The sequence below is a fragment of the Enhydra lutris genome, unplaced genomic scaffold, assembly GCF_002288905.1.
Source record: "Enhydra lutris kenyoni isolate GAN:26980312 unplaced genomic scaffold, ASM228890v2 scaffoldscaffold15, whole genome shotgun sequence".
NCBI classification, from domain to species: Eukaryota; Metazoa; Chordata; class Mammalia; order Carnivora; family Mustelidae; genus Enhydra; species Enhydra lutris.
In genome coordinates this window covers 52,826,433-52,844,862 of record NW_019154099.1, presented here as the reverse complement: position 1 = coordinate 52,844,862, position 18,430 = coordinate 52,826,433, and the positions used below count along the sequence as shown (strand labels likewise).

At 43.7% G+C, this 18,430-nt stretch overlaps 2 protein-coding genes across 7 annotated transcripts in view; both read left to right on the top strand.

Annotated features, from left to right (window-relative positions):
* The window catches only part of LOC111147003 (transmembrane and tetratricopeptide repeat containing 4), a 62,480-nt gene extending 56,254 nt beyond the window's left edge, over positions 1 to 6,226 (top strand). For 5 of the 6 annotated variants that reach the window (XM_022502840.1, XM_022502842.1, XM_022502839.1 and 2 more), the window contains 3 exons: positions 423 to 535; positions 3,533 to 3,602; positions 4,989 to 6,226. In XM_022502840.1, the coding sequence (XP_022358548.1) occupies positions 423 to 535; positions 3,533 to 3,602; positions 4,989 to 5,137 (332 nt within the window). In that variant the 3' untranslated portion in view covers positions 5,138 to 6,226. Of the gene's footprint in view, positions 1 to 422; positions 1,662 to 3,532; positions 3,603 to 4,988 lie in introns of those variants that run through there. The other variant, XM_022502841.1, reaches the window with a different exon arrangement.
* Positions 6,227 to 17,969: 11,743 nt separating this feature from the next.
* LOC111147042 (gamma-glutamylamine cyclotransferase) overlaps positions 17,970 to 18,430 on the top strand; it is a 58,012-nt gene continuing 57,551 nt past the window's right edge. Inside the window, exon 1 of the mRNA XM_022502895.1 lies at positions 17,970 to 18,008. The gene's annotated coding sequence lies outside the window, so the exon portion shown is untranslated. The remainder of the gene's footprint in view (positions 18,009 to 18,430) is intronic.

The window sequence follows — 18,430 nt, the reverse complement described above, 5'->3', positions numbered from 1 at the left end:
TCTCCAGACTGCCTTTCTCCAGTTTAGGTGTAACTGGTATCTGGGGAGAAATGAAAATCAGGTTTTATGTGCTTTTACAGAATTTAATCAAAGGCTGTTTATATATTATGTCAGAATTGTACTGGGCTGCATTGGTTTTGCAACGGATTGTATCGTGTGTGTGTGTGTGTGTATATCTGTGTGTGTTGTGCATATGCTTGTATAAGTGTATTGTGCATCTCTGTGTGTTGTGTGTGTTGTGTGTGCACATGTCTGTTGTGTATCTATTGTATGTGTGCGTGTGTGTTATGCTTTCTTCATTTTCCTCATTCATTCTTCATTCATCACCATTGTGTACAATGCACGTAAGCACTGTTAAACAGAATAAAACACCAGTACAATGTTAACATGTTTTTCTAAATGTTGCTGTGTTCTCCTCGTAGGTAATCTAGCCCAAGCCGAAGCAGTTGGAAGAGAGGCCCTGGAATTAATACCTAATGATCATTCTCTGATGTTCTCGTTGGCAAACGTGCTGGGCAAGTCCCAGAAATACAAGGTGTGTAAACCGCAGGCCGTGATTTCTGGCGGTTAATGCCAGCATCTGACAGAAGCCATAAGTGTTACTTCTGCCCAGTTTAACTCAGACCGGCTCGGTCAGTTTGTCCTGGAGAAGTCGCCCGAGAGATGGGTTTGCAGGGTCAGACTCCATGTCCTTTCTCATCAGAGTTCATTACCTTGTTCAAAGGTGGGGAGGGGAGGAGAAGCCCAAGGAGGAGGCAGTGACAGCTCATCCTCGCCGATGCCCCAGCCCTCACTGTGGCACAAAGCTGTCCAGTGCTGTCCCCTGCCATCGGACGGGAGCTCTGGGTTGTTTGCTGGGGCCGCCTTCTGCCCTAAAGGAGTGACAACCCGTGGGGAATACAAGAGAGGCACCTGCTGCCTCCAGCCACATGTAGGGTTGTCGTAGGCTGTCCGCAAGGCCCTGGCAGCCGCTGACCAACGGAACCACAAGATACGAGATCACACTCTCTCCGACCCAGCTCCCAGGACTGGCCAGGAGTGGACCACGAATCAAAAGGGGCACGGCACGACGCCCGATGTCCCTAAGGGAACTCAGTGTGCCTAACACCTGTGACCTCAAACTTTAAATTGATGTATCAGAACCAAGGGGGGAGTGTATGAGATGCAGTCGGCCCAGATCCCTCCACACAAGAGGTCTGTCTCGTTGTAAAGTCAGGCACGGGGCACTTGTAGCACGGGGCACTGGGTTTCTAACATAGATGTTACAGAAAACACATTTCCAGAAACAGCGCCTTAATCCTTCATGACAGAAGGATTTTCTTTTGGGATCCAGAGCTATGTTGATTTTGATCACACAAGGCCAAAGGAGGTGATCAGTTTCTGTTCGTTCCACGTTCTTTACTTCTCTTCTGCTCACCGGGATATCATCACCTGCATAGTAAGCTCTTTCATGCATGTCTCATTTTTAAATATCAGGGAGTTTAATAGCTTCAGCACACATTTCAACATTTCTAGATTTTGCTCCAGACGTGCTTTTTAAGGGGGTGAATTTTTATGTTTTGCGGGTTTACCTGTGTAGAGCTGGGGGAGGAAGGTAAGGTTTGTGGTTTTCCCATCTAGCTCCTCTCCAGCCTTCTCCGTCAGCCAGGACATCCAGCCACCACCAGCAACGGCCACTCATTTTCAAAAGACAGTCTCTGTAACCACTGTATTGATTTTTCCATCATCCCATAGTCTACAAACTAGAATTCTTTTTTTTAAGATTTTATTTATTTATTTGACAGAGAGAGAGAGATCACAAGTAGGCAGAGAGGCAGGCAGAGAGGAGGGGGAAGCAGGCTCCCTGCTGAGCAGAGAGCCCGATGCGGGGCTCGATCCCGGGACCCTGAGATCATGACCCGAGCCGAAGGCAGAGGCTTAACCCACTAAGCCATCCAGGCACCCCTATAAACTAGAATTCTATTAAGGGGACAGAACCCACGGTCCATTTGACTTCCAGCTGACATCGTTCCAGATAGAGTAGAAAATACTCCATAGAGCAGAACGGAGAAATGGGTTTCCTATTTTTCTAGATATTTTGCATCCTAATTGTCTAGGCCAGGGTGCTGAGCCTAAGATAAGGAAAGAGAAGAAGTTTTCAAGTCGATTTAGAGTCTCTGGCCTTCCTATTTCTCAGAATTTAGGCTAAATGATGTTTGAAAGCATAACTACTTAGAGCATAGCTACAAATCTCTACAATCCATTTGATTTTTTTTTTTCCCCAATGTACCTAACATGGCAGGAGAACCTTACACTACCTTGAAAGAGTTTCAGCTGCTCTACCTTGGAATGTAGACGCTGAGTTCTGGAAGTGATGTTTGCTGACATCTTGTATGTTATCCTGATGTCTTCATTCAGTCCTTTTTGGATGACTTTTCCAAAATACAAATTTTTCTCTGCCCGCTCTCTCTCAAAGTTTGTGGTTCCAGAGATGTTTGCCCAAATGCCCTGCCTGCTTCTCAGGAGTACCACAGGCCATCCCAGGACAAAGAAATCTGCCTTCCTCTACTTTCTAAAATCTGTGATCCTGGATGTAGGAAGCCTCCTTGGAAAACTCTGAGATCATGCAGCTAGAAGGAGCAAACCCGTCCCCGAACCAACAACTTGAGTTGTTTCAGCTTAGTGTTTGATACTCAGTAGCACTTGTGTGTCCCTTTCGGGAACACAGATGTAGACGGTGTGAAGAGCTACCCCAGCAGGTGTCCGCAGAGAACAGTCAGGCATCTTTATTTCCTGGTATTATGGTCGAACAGGACCATCCAGGCAGCCATGGTCCCATAAAGACAGGGTAAGAAGACACTTGGCCGTGCCTCACAGCAAACCGATGGGAAGCGAGCCCTATCTGGAGAAAGTGCAAGTCTATACAAGAATCCGTCCGTGCGCCTCAGGAGCCTTTGGTCATGGTCATGTACAGTACTGTGACCACTTAGATGACAGATGGCCGTCCCTCCCTCATTCTCTCCGCTTATTTTTTCCAGCTCAATGGGCTGCTTATGGATTGCTGAGAGGGTCGGGAGTTCTTATGGGAGGTTAAATTGGCCCCAGCTCCTACCTTGAGAATATTAGAAGTGAGTTCATTGAGGCTGACTGAAAATGACGCTTTTGTGGGTATCCTCAACCACCCGGCCTCTTTCTGGCCACTTGACTCTGAAAGCTCATTCTCCACTGAAACCTGAATGGAGCTACTTCCTTCAAGTTGCAAAATTCCTTCCCCTTGTGGGAAGCAGAGCTCATTAGGGTATCCGTGCTCTCTCTGCAGCCAACCCCCATCTTCCCCTCACTGCCGCCCTGTCACCTCGCCCCGTGGCACCCTTCCCTGACTGCCCTTCAGAACCTCTTAACAGGGTGTGGTCCCGCTGGCCTTCGCAGATTTTGCTGTGGGAAGGACCCAGTGGTACAAAACGAGGACATTAAAAGTGTGAAAACCATAAGCAGCAAAACTGTGTGTGGCTTTTGTGTCGTGCAATACCTTGTTTTTTATACCATTTTCTAGGAATCGGAAGCTTTATTCCTCAAAGCAATTAAAGCTCATCCAAATGCTGCAAGTTACCATGGCAATTTGGGTAAGGAAATATTTTAGTTTGGATCCCGAAATTCTGTGTAAGTTGAAAGAAATGGGTGCCTTTCTGTAAAACCAAAGTTGGGAGAATGTGCTTTTTTCCAATCTAGCACGTATTGGCCTTTATAACCTGGTTCTAAGATGTGTTAAGTTTGTTTGTTTGTTTAAGGAATTATCACATTAAAAAGGTAGCTATGTAATAATCATATTTACAAATCATAATGATATGACCAGACCAACCCCAATAACCCCCACTCCGTTTATCCCTTTCTTATGATCTGCTTTGATTTTCTTCTTTTGTATGAAAGATCCTAGAATGTTAAACTGAGAAGTACTTTGGAAGTGTCTGGTCTCACTTAGGTCCTTCCCCATTATAGCCCAGTCTCCTCTGTGTTCTTTCTTTCTCTCGTGTCTTAGCTAATCGTGCGTCTACAATGATTTATCCCTTAGAATTCCTTTCTCCCATTTTCACTTCTCAATAATTAAGATTTTTAGAGCAGAACAGTGTGGATGTTGAGAACGCTCCATGTGTGAATGTGTTTTTAACCAAACCTGTTCCCTACAGACTCTAGCTTCTTGGGAAAGTCACAAAGCAGCAACCATTCCTCCCCTGCCCGTGTAAAAAGTCACTTTTACTTAGAAAATCACAACAATAATCAGGCGCTTTACCATTCTAATAATTAGATTTTAGAGGCCATTTTTTTCTGGTCACATCTTAATGTTAGCGCCCTTATTTCCAGCGAGGAGCAAACAAGCTGTTACTTTGCCAAAAAGAGTTCGGGGCATCATTATTCAGATGCTGGACTGCTACAGGGCTCTGAGCGGCGATGGAGCCCAGCTCTATGCAGCCTGACTTCCTGGAAATTTCCTGGCAACTTTAGTGTACTCTTCCTTTTTCTTCTTCTTCTTTTTTTTTTTTTTTTAAGATTTTATTTATTTATTTGACAGAGAGAGATCACAAGTAGGTAGAGAGGCAGGCAGAGAGAGAGGAAGGGAAGCAGGCTCCCTGCTGAGCAGAGAGACCGATGTGGGGCTCGATCCCAGGACCCTGGGATCATGACCTGAGCCGAAGGCAGAGGCTTTAACCCACGGAGCCACCCAGGCGCCCCTTCCTTTTACTTCTTTATGTAATAATGTTGCTGTAGGGAGAAGGCTCATGTCTAGTGATACACAGAACTCCAGGAGTGACCAGAGATGGTTAAACGGACAATCACCAGGGAGTGTGGTTATAATAAATAAAGCTGTGGTACAAACAATATTATTTTAAACAAGGATTTTTGAGAACTGTTTGCAGAGATGCTGTATTTTTTTTTTTTTTTCTGCAAGCAGTTGGGAACACTGCGAGGTATTCAGAAGCATTTCCAATGAAACCCATCTCTTGCTGTTTCAGCTGTGCTCTATCATCGTTGGGGACATCTCGACCTGGCCAAAAAGCACTACGAAATCTCTCTGCAGCTTGACCCCACTGCATCAGGAACCAAGGAGAATTACGGTCTGTTAAGAAGAAGGCTGGAACAAATGCAAAAGAAAGACGTCTGAGCCTCTCGTCTGCATTTTTTGTTGGTTTGCGTGCATGAAGCCTATCGTTAATATTACGTGGTTACGTTTAACCATTTAAAAGTCTTACATGTTGTTTATTTTATTCTGTTTTTTTTTCTATGAAAACAAAGACATGCAAAAAGATTACAGCACCAGCAATATACTCTCGAAAGCTCGATGTGGTTTTTGCATTGAAATTGTATTTTTTCAGACAACTCAAATGTAAATTCTCAAATTCCAAGAGTGAAATCTTTTTTAATTAAAAAGAAAAAAGGAAAAAAATTACCTGGAGCGACTTGCAGTAGAATGAAACCTGCACTGGGGGTGTGAGCCATGTTGTATAGAGACTAGCGCTATTACAAGTCAGTCATGAGCAAGGAATGACGAACTGACTCCTACAATTTATATAAATATTGAATGTGTCTGTATATTAGAACTTTTATTTAATGACAAGAAAGAGTAAATTAAGATTTTTGGTTTTTTAATTTTTTTTTTTAGCAGTGTACTTCACTTGTAAGGAAATATATTTATTTGTATTTTTATGTTTTGAACAGGGCAAAAAATTGAATGAAGAATGAAAGTTTTAACATCTAGTATATTTATATACTTTTTTCCCCATCGGAAGACACTCACTCCTGCAATAATTTTTGGATTCTCCCAATTTCAGCTTCATAACATAGGAAATTATGTAGTGTTCGTATTCTATATAAGTTGTTACTATTAATAGAAATCCAAGCCATGCTTTAGGCAAAAGCAGGCAGGCTGATGTCTTTGTTTTTGTTGTATCCAGTACTAAGAGGGCTACATATCTATGTAAGTTGCTTTTTTATGTTTTTAGCTGTAAAGCAGTTTTCCATTTGGCTTAATGGAACTGCAGTCATTACTATATCCAGAAAATGCAAGAGGTAAATTTTCTCTTAAAAGGAACCACATTTGGGGTATTTGTGGTACTTTTCAAAATTGAAATTTCTCTTGTCTTATTTGATCAGAATAACCATGTCTGCTTTATTTTATTCTTCTGTATATGCTGTTGAGCTCATGATTTATGCAATCTCTCTAATTTCTTATGTAGTAAAATTATTACACAAACTGGTATTGTGTGAAGTCGCATTGCCCTCTTAATAGGTGATTTTCAAGTTAGTGAACTTTGTGTTCCTTTCCCTTTAAAATGAAATCAAAGTGACCAATTCATCCTTCTGGCATGTGGCTTCTCTTTGGTGTCAGGGACCCCATAATAGGACTGCACTCTGGAGTTATCCAGGTTTAGAGAATGGGATGCACAGATCCACAGTGAGATGTATTAAATTCTCTACACTCACATGGGGCGGGGGGCGCAGATCTGCGTAGAATTGCCATTTAGAAATTGTAACTTACCATGGCTTGAGGTACATCAGGAAAGAAAGTGCTGGTGTTTGACATACATCAGAGAGAAAGTGCTGTGTTTCAAACGTTTCTTAAAAGGTCCCAAACTAACAGTAACAATTTATAGATCTCTCGGGGGCAGCAGCTGTCTTAGTCTTATTTATGTTCCTACCGTCCTCAGCTCAGTGGATAATAGATGCACCCTAGGCTTGTTGATCTTTTTTGTTTTTAAAGCAAATTTCTTTCTTTAAAACGGTGCTTGCCTTCTGAGAGTAAAGAAAAATATTTCTTGTGAAAGCTCCTTCAGGACTTTTTTTCCCTACAGATACTAAAACTTCTGCGTCAAATCAAGACACGCACATCCGGGACCCCTGCCTGCAGAAGCGGTCCCCTTAGCTGTCACCACTCCATCTCTGGGGATTTCCTTCGTGGCTCTCATCTTTCCAGAGACAACAGTCATTAATTTGATCGATGCATCAGGCTGTCTTCTGTCTCTGCGGAGCCGAGCACTCTTCTTTCTCCACCACCTGTGGACGGCCGCCCTCTACTCCCCGGCTCGCCGTCCCCACACTCCACTGGCCACTGGAAGGGGGACGCTGTCTCCCGGATCCCCGCCTTATTTTATTTTAATGTTTTTATTGCTGATCACAGTAGGGTTTAGGATAGGGGGTTGTCGAGACAGACCTGGGGGAAGTTTCCAGTTTGAGAACTCTCAGAGTCCTGAGCCTTATCCTGCCACTCTGAGGGTAAAATCGCAAAATCCTGAAATGCTTGTGAGGTCTTTGTCTCTTTGCTACATTTCTTCCCTATTTCCATGCATCTTACAAGTAGCTCTCTTAAAACTTCCCCCCTTAGACTTCGCCTGCTCCCTCAATGGGGCTCCTTGGAGTTCTGATTCCATCCTATGTCTTAAGCATGATCTTTATACTTACTCCAAAGTATTGACTTAAAATATCATATGCAGAATAAAAGCCTGAGCCCCACAGCAAAGCACTGGACATCCATGGCCGTATTTGCATCTATCAGCTTAGACTTTGGGGTGAGAAAACCTAGATTTGGGTCCATGTTCTCCCACTGCGATGTCATAAGCAAGCCATTTAGCATTGCTTAAGCCTCGGTTGTCACAGCTGACGGTGGGTGGGAGGATGCCACAACTGTGCCTTCTACCAGGTAGAGGGAGGTCGAGCCAGATTTGCCAGGGTTCGCAGACCCAATGGTCCTCAAAGATGGAAGGCTGCAAAGCAGGCGGGCAACATAATCAGATTTCTTAACAGAAATTTCTTAACAGAAATCTGATTTCTATTGGGTGGCTCAGTGGGTTAAGCCTCTGCCTTCAGCTCGGGTCATGATCTCAGGGTCCTGGGATCGAGCCTGGGGTCGAGCTCCGCATCGGGCTTTCTGCTCAGCAGGGCGCCTGCTTCCTCCTCTCTCTATGCCTGCCTCTCTGCCTGCTTGTGATCTCTGTCAAATAAATAATAAAATCTTTAAAAAAGAAAAAAAGATTTCTATTTTGAGATCACTTGGGCTGCCGCTGGGGGAGGACTGGAACGAAGAGACCCTCCATGTGTCCAGGGAAGGCTGAGGGCTTGCGGTGACCAACTGGCAGTGAAGTCAGAGACATGTGAACGGATCTAAGAAGTGCTTGGGAGTCACTTGGTGATGGACGGGAGGTGGGTGGGTGAGGGAATGCTAGTGTTCCCATATGGTCAAACACAGACTGGTAGGAGCCAAGAGTCAGGACCCAAACCTGGTTGGAGCTTGGCTCTAGAAAAGAGGAAATAAAGTCCCTGTGTGTTACAAGTTCCACATAGAGACAGATGTAGACACATCTGTACGTGTGTATGGTCCGCCAAACCCCAGTCTGGGAATGAAAATCGTCAGTAAGTCCAGCCAAAATCTTCACAGTCTCTGCCAAGTATGATGTCCAGGTCGCTGGAGCCCCCTTCGCTCTAAGCGGCGCTGGTCCCAAGTTTGTGATTTGTATTTTAGGGCCTATCATGCATTTCTCCCACCTGAGCAAGTCGCACGAAACTCACAGCTCTCCACTTTTCTTTCTCCCCTGCCGGAGAGCATCCACCCCTGGATACCCCTGGATTTCCACACACGCATCTGTTTTTGTGACTCGTGCATCTCCTCCCTCAGGGGCCTCTTTCTTTTAAATAGGATTTAGCTTACGTTAACTAACTGGGATTTAAATAAGAACTTAGAAAAAAACCCAAACAGGGTTCAGCTTTTCAAAGGCAGGTCCTGACTCACATTCTACCACGTTTGGGATTGCTGTCCCCTGAGATTGCTTTTACCCTGACATTACTACTTTCTTTTTTTCACTTTACTACGTTTTATCTGGAGGTCGTAGTCGATTCATGTACAGTTGTAAGAAATAATACACAAATAGAGAAATACATCCCCATACTCTACACCCAGTTTCCTCCAATGGTAACAGCTTGGGGAACTACGGTGTAATATCACAGCGAGGAAATCGACCTTGGTACATCCATGGACCTTACCGAGATTTTGTCAGTTTCATCCGTACTCATTTGCCTACTGCGCTCTGTGAAATGTTACCATGTGCGATGTTTGTGCGGTCACCATGGTCAAGATACAGAACAATCCCACCACAAGGGATCTCTTGTGCTATTCTCATGTTACTTTTCCCAAAATATTTTTACGGTGTTTTTTAAGATTTATTTATTTATTTTAGAGAGGGAGGAGGGGCAGAGGCAGTGGGAGAGAGTGAATCTCAAGCAGACTCCCAGCTGAGCCAGGGGCCCAACATGACGCTCGAGCTCACGACTTTGAGATCATGACCAGAGCTGAAATCAAGAGTCAGACGCTCAATGGACTGAGCCACCCAGGTGCCCCCACCACAAAATGTTTTCTTGAGCACCATCTGTGCCGGCTGCTGGGGATATCATGGAAAGTGCAAACAGAGGGGATTCCCACCTCTGTGGAGCTTGGGTCTACGTTACCTCAGCCGGAAGCACTGTTAACAGCCCCCCTTCCGGGGGACTTCTCTTGGGGAGTCCCCAGGCCCTCGGCCAGGCATTGGTGTCTTCTACATTTGTAGTTGTCCAGGTCACACGTTGCCAGGGCATTTCTTTCCTTCTGTGTTCAAAATTCTTCATCAGTTGGTGATTCTTTTTCCTGAAGGAAATGAAACTTAAAATCAGGTTGAATTTTCTATGTCACAGCAAAAGATGTTGGTTCAGACACCCCAGCCTTCTCCTTTGGGCCTGATATTTATAGTGAAATTTTCACTGGGCATCAGGGGGAAGAGGATACTGAGGCATAAGCTCCATCAAGGGTCAGCCATACTGTACATGGATAAAGAGATGAACTTATAGTATTGGCCCAAATAGAAGGATCCTCAGAATTGAGTAACCCTGGTCTTCAGTAAAGCGAGGCACTTAATATTACATGAAATATTCACTAATAATGACCAGACATGATTATTGAATATTATAGCTTCATTTTAAAATCCCAGATTCTTAAATGATCTCTCTCACCTGTAAAATTCTACCAAGAAAACATTAATTTAGGGTATGGACTCTTTTAAGATAATATTCCCCATAAAATACAAATTGGAAATGGGTATCCACCTCAGAGTAGAAGGAGCAAAGGTCCTCTGTGGGACAGCGTGGTTGGAATGGAGACAAGGAAGATAATGGTGGGGACAGAAGCCAAAAGAAGATACTAAATATTAAGGTTCAGCTTCTTCCTTCATTTTCCAATCTCTTTAAACTTTTATAGGAATTACAGTTTATCTTAACATTGGCCAATTTTGAGTATTAAGAAGTGGGAACAAGAGAGACTTTTCACCTTCTACTTTGTAAACATCTGCTTCATTTGAAATAATTTTTCCTTCTAGATAAATGAACTACATGTGTGGCATCACGGAGAAATCTTTACTCAAGAGAACCATGGACGTGTTTGTAATAAAGCTGTGCTAAGGGGCATTGGTGGGAAGGAGACGCCATAAGGGAAACTCAGGTAACCAAGGTGGTTGTTAAATTGTTTGCCCAACACACGAAAGAGGTTCTGGGAAGACTAGGGGTTCCAGAACAATGCTGAGTGATGGCATTTTCCAGATCACAGGTTGAAACACGGGCATGCGATGTAGACTCTTCTCTGAACCATGCCTTCATATCTTCACTAGATTCTAGACACTGTGTGACTGTCTTCGTGGTTGTCTGGAAATAGCTGGCATTTACGTGCATAAAGCTTGCATGTGAGAAGAAAATGTGTTCCCAGCTGGGTTTGAATCCCGTTCTTTCATTTATCAGTTGTATGACCTTAGACAAGTGTAGTGGGTTGGATAGCATCACTCCAAAATTCAGGTCCACTAGGAACCTCAGAATAGGACCTCATTTGGAAAGGGTTGTTACAGATAGAGTTAACCGGGTTGTTACAGATAGAGTTAACCAGCTTGAAATGAAATCATCTTGGATTCATGACAGGCCCTAAGTCCAAAGACTGGTGTCTTCATGAGAGGAGAGGTCACAGAGAGACACAGAGGAAAGGCCATGGGAGGACAGAGGCAGAGGTGAGAGTGAGTCAGCCCCAAGTCAAGGAAGGCCTGGAACCACCAGAAGCTGAAGAGACAAGGAAGGATCCCTTCTAGAACCTTCAGAGGAAGTGAGTCCAGACTGGCCTTCAGAACCACATGTCTGTTGTTTAAAGCCAGCCAGTTCCTCGTAATTTGTGGCAGCCTGGGAAACTAGTTCGGCAAGTAACCTAGTGTTTCAGCAATTTGGCTTTCTTGTCTATAAAAGGGGGGCTAGTACTATTCGTTTTCACAGAATTATTGGGAGGTTTAAATGAGAAAAGGTATGCAAAGCCCTAGAAAAGTGTTTGGCACATAATAATATTCATAAGTAATCGAAGGGGGATAACCCTCACTTTTCCTTAAGTTTTTTATCCTGTCATTAAATATTCCATAAACAATCTCTGATTTATACTTTTAGCACCACTTTCTGAATCTGCTTCATTTAGCAAGTACTTTATTTATTTATTTATTTATTTATTTATTTGTTTTTTAGAGAGAGAGCACATATGTGTGCACAGAACCAGGGGGAGCAGGGAAGGAGGGAGGGAGGGCTACAGGGAGAGAAAGAGAATGAATCCGAAGCAGGCTCCACATCCAGCACAGAGCCGACGTGGGGCTCAATCTCCCGACAGTGAGAGCACGAACTGAGCCTAAACCAAGAGTCGGACACTTAACCAACTAAGCCACCGAGGCGCCCCACAAATACTTTAAATGTGACACTGCTTATCAAAACTGTCTTGCGCGTCCCACATTTCTAAAAATTTTATTTTTAAATACGTGGCATTTTTCAAGGACCAATAAAGCTTTCTGCTTCCAGCTTGTGATAAGTGTTTGAGAAAATGTTTTTCCTTATAGATTTAAATTGCACTTTTATCCATCTTTTATTTTTTTAAAAAGATTTTATTTATTTATTTGACAGACAGATATCACAAGTAGGCAGAGAGGCAGGCAGAGAGAGAGGAGGAAGCAGGCTTCCGCCGAGCAGAGAGCCCGATGCGGAGCTCGATCCCATGGTCCTGGGATCATGACCTGAGCCGAAGGCAGAGGCCCCAACCCACGGAGCCACCCAGGTGCCCCTTATCCATCTTTTAAAAAGAGATTCGTCTCAGGTGCCTGGATGGCTCAGTCAGTTGAACATCTGCCTTCAGCTCAGGTCATGATCTCAGGGTCCTATGATCAAGTCCCACATCAAGATCCCAGCTCAGAGGGGAGTCTGCTTCTCCCTCTGCCCCTCCCCAACCCCCACTCATGCTCTCTCTTCCCCTGCCCCACCCCGTCTCACAAAAATAAATAAATAAATAAATAAATAAATAAAATCTTAAAAAAAAAGATTCATCTCAGCAGCTACATTTCTATAGTATTAATTTTGATGGCTGGACTTGAGATTTGTCTCAAAGAAAAATCAAAACTACTCATTTCTAGAACTTTCTGATAAAGTAAATGGATGATAATTTTTAGAGTACTGGTCTAGGAATCTGCACACATCAGCAAACAAGGTGATAAAGTGGAAAGAACAGAGACCAGGAGTGTGAGATTATCCTAGGGTCAAGTTCAAGGCATTAAGTCATTTTCCTGTTAGTTACAAACACTTCCAACCTGCCATTAGTTACCAGGAACCTGGAATGAGCCACTTAACTACTTACTGCATGTCTAAGGTGCTTCTAATAAAATTAATGGTGGTAATGGTGGTTGTTGCTTTATTGTTAATTTCTCTGCTATGAAATAAGAAGTTTGGACTATGCCAGTGGTTTTCGAACATCCCCAGATGTTTAACCCTTTTTTCTAAAAAACGTAAATCTTACAAAGAAGTGTACCATAAAAAGTTACAAAAGTAAGCCGACTTGGATGCTGATATAAATGGTCATTTAAAAATTTCTTGTGAAATGTAAGAATGTTTGAAATGCCAACACCTTTGTGGAAACAAAATATCTGTAAGTTTTCTAGTCCTTCAAAATATTCTGAGGGTAAAACATACTTCAGACTGAAAAAGGAGAATTCGCCTCTGCCATTCGTCAGGCTGAGAAGGCACAGATTATATTCGCTGCAAAATAGACAAGAAACCACATTCCTCCCACGGATACACTGAAGTGATATGTCAGATATCCCCCTTCAGTGGGTGACTGCTGCTTTCTTACTAAGAAAATTTGTTCTGGAAAAGCACTGACTGTAAAAGGCACTGCTATTTGAAATTGTCAGTAAGAATGGGCTAGTGACGTAAACTCTCTCCCTCATCTGTAAAGTGGAGGAAATTCTCTGCCTGGTCTTTATCATACAACGCAGGAGTCAGCCTCAGATGTAACCATGCTATGAAAGCTCTTCACGGACAGAACTATACATAGATGGTTGTTCATTGGAATTAGTACTTTAAACAACAAGGCTCAAATATAAAAGAAACCATTAGCCCAGACGACGTACATCTCCGTGTGTGCCACCCAGCTTTTCTGTTTTAGCCCTCGTGTTACGAGCTTGGGTTGGGGCTCACTTGGAAATGGGTTCAAATGCTAGCACTCTTGTTTGCTGGCAGCATGTCTTTTAAGAGACTTGTTTAGCCTCTTGGAGACATTTCATATGTAAAATGGGAAGGGTAACATCTGCTTTATACTCTTGTTCATGGGATAAAATGAGAGAAGAGTCAAATTGTGCAGGGCACATACATAACAGCACTCAAAACGTGTCCATTTTGTACACCAACAGCTCAAGGGAATCGAGCAGCATTTTATCCTGTACTGCCTACATTTCTAGGCACCAGGTGAGCACTATTTCCTTTAAGAAGTTACTGTTTGGGGGCGCCTGGGTGGCTCAGTCCATTAAGCGTCTGCCTTCAACTTAGGTCATGATCTCAGGGTCCCGGGATCAAGCCCCACATCGGGTTCCTTGCTTGGCCCTGAGTCTGCTTCTCCCTCTCCCTCTCTCTCTGCGATCTCTCTTGCTCTCGCCCTCTCTCAAATAAATAAATAAAATCTTTAAAAAAAAAAAAAAGTTACTGTTTGGCAAGCAGGACCAAATTACTTGATTCTGGTTTTAGGAAGAACAGTGGCAACAATATTATAGGCTCAGATTGCTTTGTGGCCTAACAATGACTCCCTGCAATGGAATTAGGTTCCATCATGATGGATGGTCAAATAACTTTTTCTGGGAGCTCTTACAATTCTTCTCTAATTCGTGATTAAGGATATATTCACCAAAACTAATGATATAATCTCACACATATAATCTCTCTAGTCTGCTTATTATTCCTAGAAGTACAGAAGGTGGGCATGAATAGCATACACCGTTTCAAATGGAATTGTCTGGAAAAGTCCATAGACTTTTTAGAAAAGACACTGCATTTCTTTTGTGGAGAAAAAGTCAACGCCTTATTTTAAATATCTGACAGCAAGGGGCGCCTGGGTGGCTGGGTCAGTTGATGGTCTGAATCTTGATTTCAGCTCAGGTCATGATCTCAGGGTCATGAGATTGAGCCCCTCATGGGGCTCTGCAATGGGGCTCTGCTTGGGATTCTCTCTGCACCTCCCCAACCTGTTCGTGTACATTCTCTGGCACTCGAAAAAATCTGACAGCAGCGCACATCATCTTTAAAACATTAATTCCAGAAATACCAGGACTGAATTTAATATGAAAGAACATAGCTTCATGAGGTTTTTTTTTTCCCTCTGTTCGTTAATTTCTTTGCCATGGGAATTGTTTAGCATTGAGATCTCTTGTACTAAGTAAAATAACTTGACAGAATGAAAAGAAGGAAAAAATAACCCTGTTGCTTTCAAATTTAACAACAGTTTTTTATATAGCTTGGTTTAGAAATGGAAGGAAGGAATTCAATTATTTGGAGAATGTATTTGTTTCTACTTTTTGCCCACAAATTTTCTAAATTAGCCTAATTAGTGGATCCTGAGTTGAAAAGCAAAGACTTTTTGTTAAGTTCATAGATATACACAGGGAAGATGATCAAATTAAACTTCACTTAAATAAATATTATTGAATACCTAATTCCATTCCATTGCACCACAGTGGCAAGTGCTGGAAACTCATACAAAGGCTACAAGTCTGCCCTCAGGAAACCTAGTCCAGTAGGGAATTAGTTGTATAAATCAGCTATTAGAGCAGAGGTATCGTAACAGAGGCCAGAGCAAAAAACTATAGGGCAAGGTAGACAGACTTTTCTGTAAAAGGGGAGATGCCCTTTTGCTTTAAATGTTTTTAAATGCTTTTAGGCTAATGTCCTAAATGCTTTAGACTTTGTGGGCCACAGACTCCTCAACTGAATGAGCATGACTATGTTTTCAGTAAAAGTTTATTTATGAATACTGAACTGTTCATGTCATGTAAATTTCACGGGTCACAAGCATTCTTTTTTCCTTTCAAGCATTTAAAAATGCAAAACTCATTAGCTCATGGGCCATACAAAAAAAAGTGCTGGATATATGTCGTAGGTTATTTGGGGCCAAAGATGACTTTTTAAAATGATTTATTAGAATAATTTGGTAATAGTTCAGTAGATTTTGTAGGGTTATTTAGATTTCAAGCTTCTTACATAGTCTCCTTATTCTGTTATTTATTTCATATTATAACTACAGTTTCTTTTTTTTTTAAAAAGATTTTATTTATTTATTTGACAGAGAGATCACAAGTAAGCATAGATGCAGGCAGAGAGAGAGGGGGAAGCAGGCACCCCGCTGAGAAGAGCCCCCCGCTACAGGGCTTGATCCCAAGACCCTGAGATCATGACCTGAGCAGAAGGCAGAGGCTCAACCCCCTGAGCCACCCAGGCACCCCATAACTACAGTTTCAAAAGATAAAGCTGTGTCCTATCCGTAGTGTGTTACTTGCAATGTTGGAGGCATGTGCGAGGGGAGCAGGACATGAGGCCAGCCTCTTTCACATCAAGTAGCAGTCTATTTAGTCAAATATAAATACAAATCAGGCATCTACCTTGGCTACCTTATTGCACAGAAGTCTGGAAAACAGAGCTTGGCAATTACCCGCTTGGATTGAGACAACGATGGGCAAACTGGGTAATTCCAACTGAAGATAATTAATTGGTTTGAGTCATTTGAGTTGATAAAGGACATGTCCGGTGAGCTTTAAACCTATGTAAGTCATTTGCAGGCTTGACCCTGAGCCTGGAGGATATGGGAGACTATAGATGACTAAGTAAGGACCGGAATGAACACAAAAACAGCTGATGGTGGGTGACCCCTTTTCCGCCAGTGACTCATCTGTACATTTTGGATGCAACCTGATAGCCTCCATGTGTCAACTGTGTTCCTAAACCCACCAGAGCAGTAGCACTGTGTAACTCTTACGTAACCCACCAATCCTGAACTAACAAGCCATGTACTTGTAACTGACCACTCAGTTTCCTTGAAACACTGCGTGATTCTCACCTTTGTAAAGGAAGTCTACACCCTTGCCTTGCCAGGCGGTTGTATTCACACCTTGTCCCTCTGTGTGCCCATACACAAGAAAATCCTGGGACTCTAGGTCTGACTGCGGTCTACCTGAACCAGAGTCTGCATTTTAAACCAAAATCTTCAGTTGATTCACATGTACATTTCAGTTTGAGAAGCACTAGAGCAAATCTTCACTAAATCATATTTTCCAAACTTGAATGTGCATCATAAACCCTGGTTAACATGCTAGGCCACACTCCTGGAATTGGTGGTTCAGGAGATCTGTAGTGTCCCTGAAACTTTGCATTTCTAAATTCCTAGATGCTTTGATAGTGCTGGACTGGCGTCCAGCATTTTTGCACATTTTGCATTTTACACATTTTTGCGTTTTGCACATTTTGTAAACCACTACTTTAAACTATTTGTCTATGAGTTTTTTTTGAGAGTTAGCTGAAGACTTCATCCCATAGAGCCTGATCTATGTTGAATCAGATTCTTTAGCCTTGCCTGGTAATAAATGCAACTGAACGCTCACCTTGTCAACCGACTTTTCTTTTCCTTTACCAGCAGAATTATTTATTCATGTATTTGGCTCATTTTCTTTTGCCAACATAACTTGCCCTCCCTCAAAAAAGAAAAGAAGGGACTCATTCTTCATTTAAAAAAAAATTTAAGATGTTTACTGCTACTCTTTAAATAAATTGTGAAAAATATATGCTAGATGGTTTTTTAAATATTTCAATTTAATTACGAACTTCTCAAGACAAGAAAGAATTCTCTGAAATAAGTTATGGCTTATGGATCTGATCTTTTAGATTTCTTTTGGATTTGTACATCCATTCAAAACACAACCACGTCTACATTATCCAAATGTTTGGATAAAAATCAAATCGTAATGAGTTTCAACTAGTCCACATACATGAAAAAGTGGGAGGTGCAGAAAAAGATTAAGAGGGATTATTGCTATTCCAGTAACTACTTAGATATTTATGTCTTTGGGGAGCGGTGACAGGAGCGGACTTCTAACCCTGTGCCCTTCTTGTCACCTGGGTCCCAAAAGGAGCATTGCTTAAACGCAGGATGAACAAAGTCTCTAGAGAAAAATTCTCCTTCAGCTTTAGGTCTTCACTCTCCTAATCTCTGGGGTTCAAGATTAGTCCTTGTAGCCGGGGGACCGACGGGAAATCATTTCTTTCATTTTCCCCGACAACCACTGTTTTGTTTTAAATGGGCGAATCGGAAGACAGGTGTTGGTATGGACTATGTGATTACCTGTGTCCAGTAGGATACGGGCGCTGAGTGTGCGATGTGTGTACCTGTCAGGTGTGGGCTCTGTGTGTGTGGCTGTGATGTGCCCCCAGGTGCGTCTGGGTCCCATTCAGAGCCAAGGCTGCCGCGAGGCCCCAGGCGGGGCGCCTTATAGCGCGGGAGCGTCCGTGGCGGGTGTGTGCTCGCGCCCGCCTCCAGGGGGCGCCGGCGGGGGCGGCCTCCCGGGGCGGCTGCGCCAGTCTTGCCCCAGATTTCCGCTCGCTGCCCGACCCGCTGTCCCCGACCGGGCCGCGCTCTGCGGCAGGTGAGGCGCGGCGCGTGGGCGGGGCGGGAGGACCCGTCCCCGCTTTCTCCGCGCGGGGGCTTTGGGGACGCCGGGAACTCGGGGCGTCCGTCCCTGCGCGGCGGCCACGGGAGCCGGGGAGGGGGGAGAAGAGGCCGGGGACCGAACTTGGCCGTGGAGGCGCCGCGGGCGGCCTGCGGGACCGGCCGGAAGGGAGGAGGCACCCGGCCGCGAAACGCGTCCCCAGAGTCGCTGCACGCGGCGGGACGCGGGCGCCACCGCCAGCGAGGGCGTGGGCGAAGAAAACTGGTTCCTGACCGCAGGTGTGGACGCTGCCCCTTCCTACCCAGGAAAGAGAGATGGTGATTCAGAAGGTGGTTTTGAAAGGATCTCTCGGGTGAACGAGGGTAGTAGCGCTTTTCAGAAATTGTGTTAATTTCAGA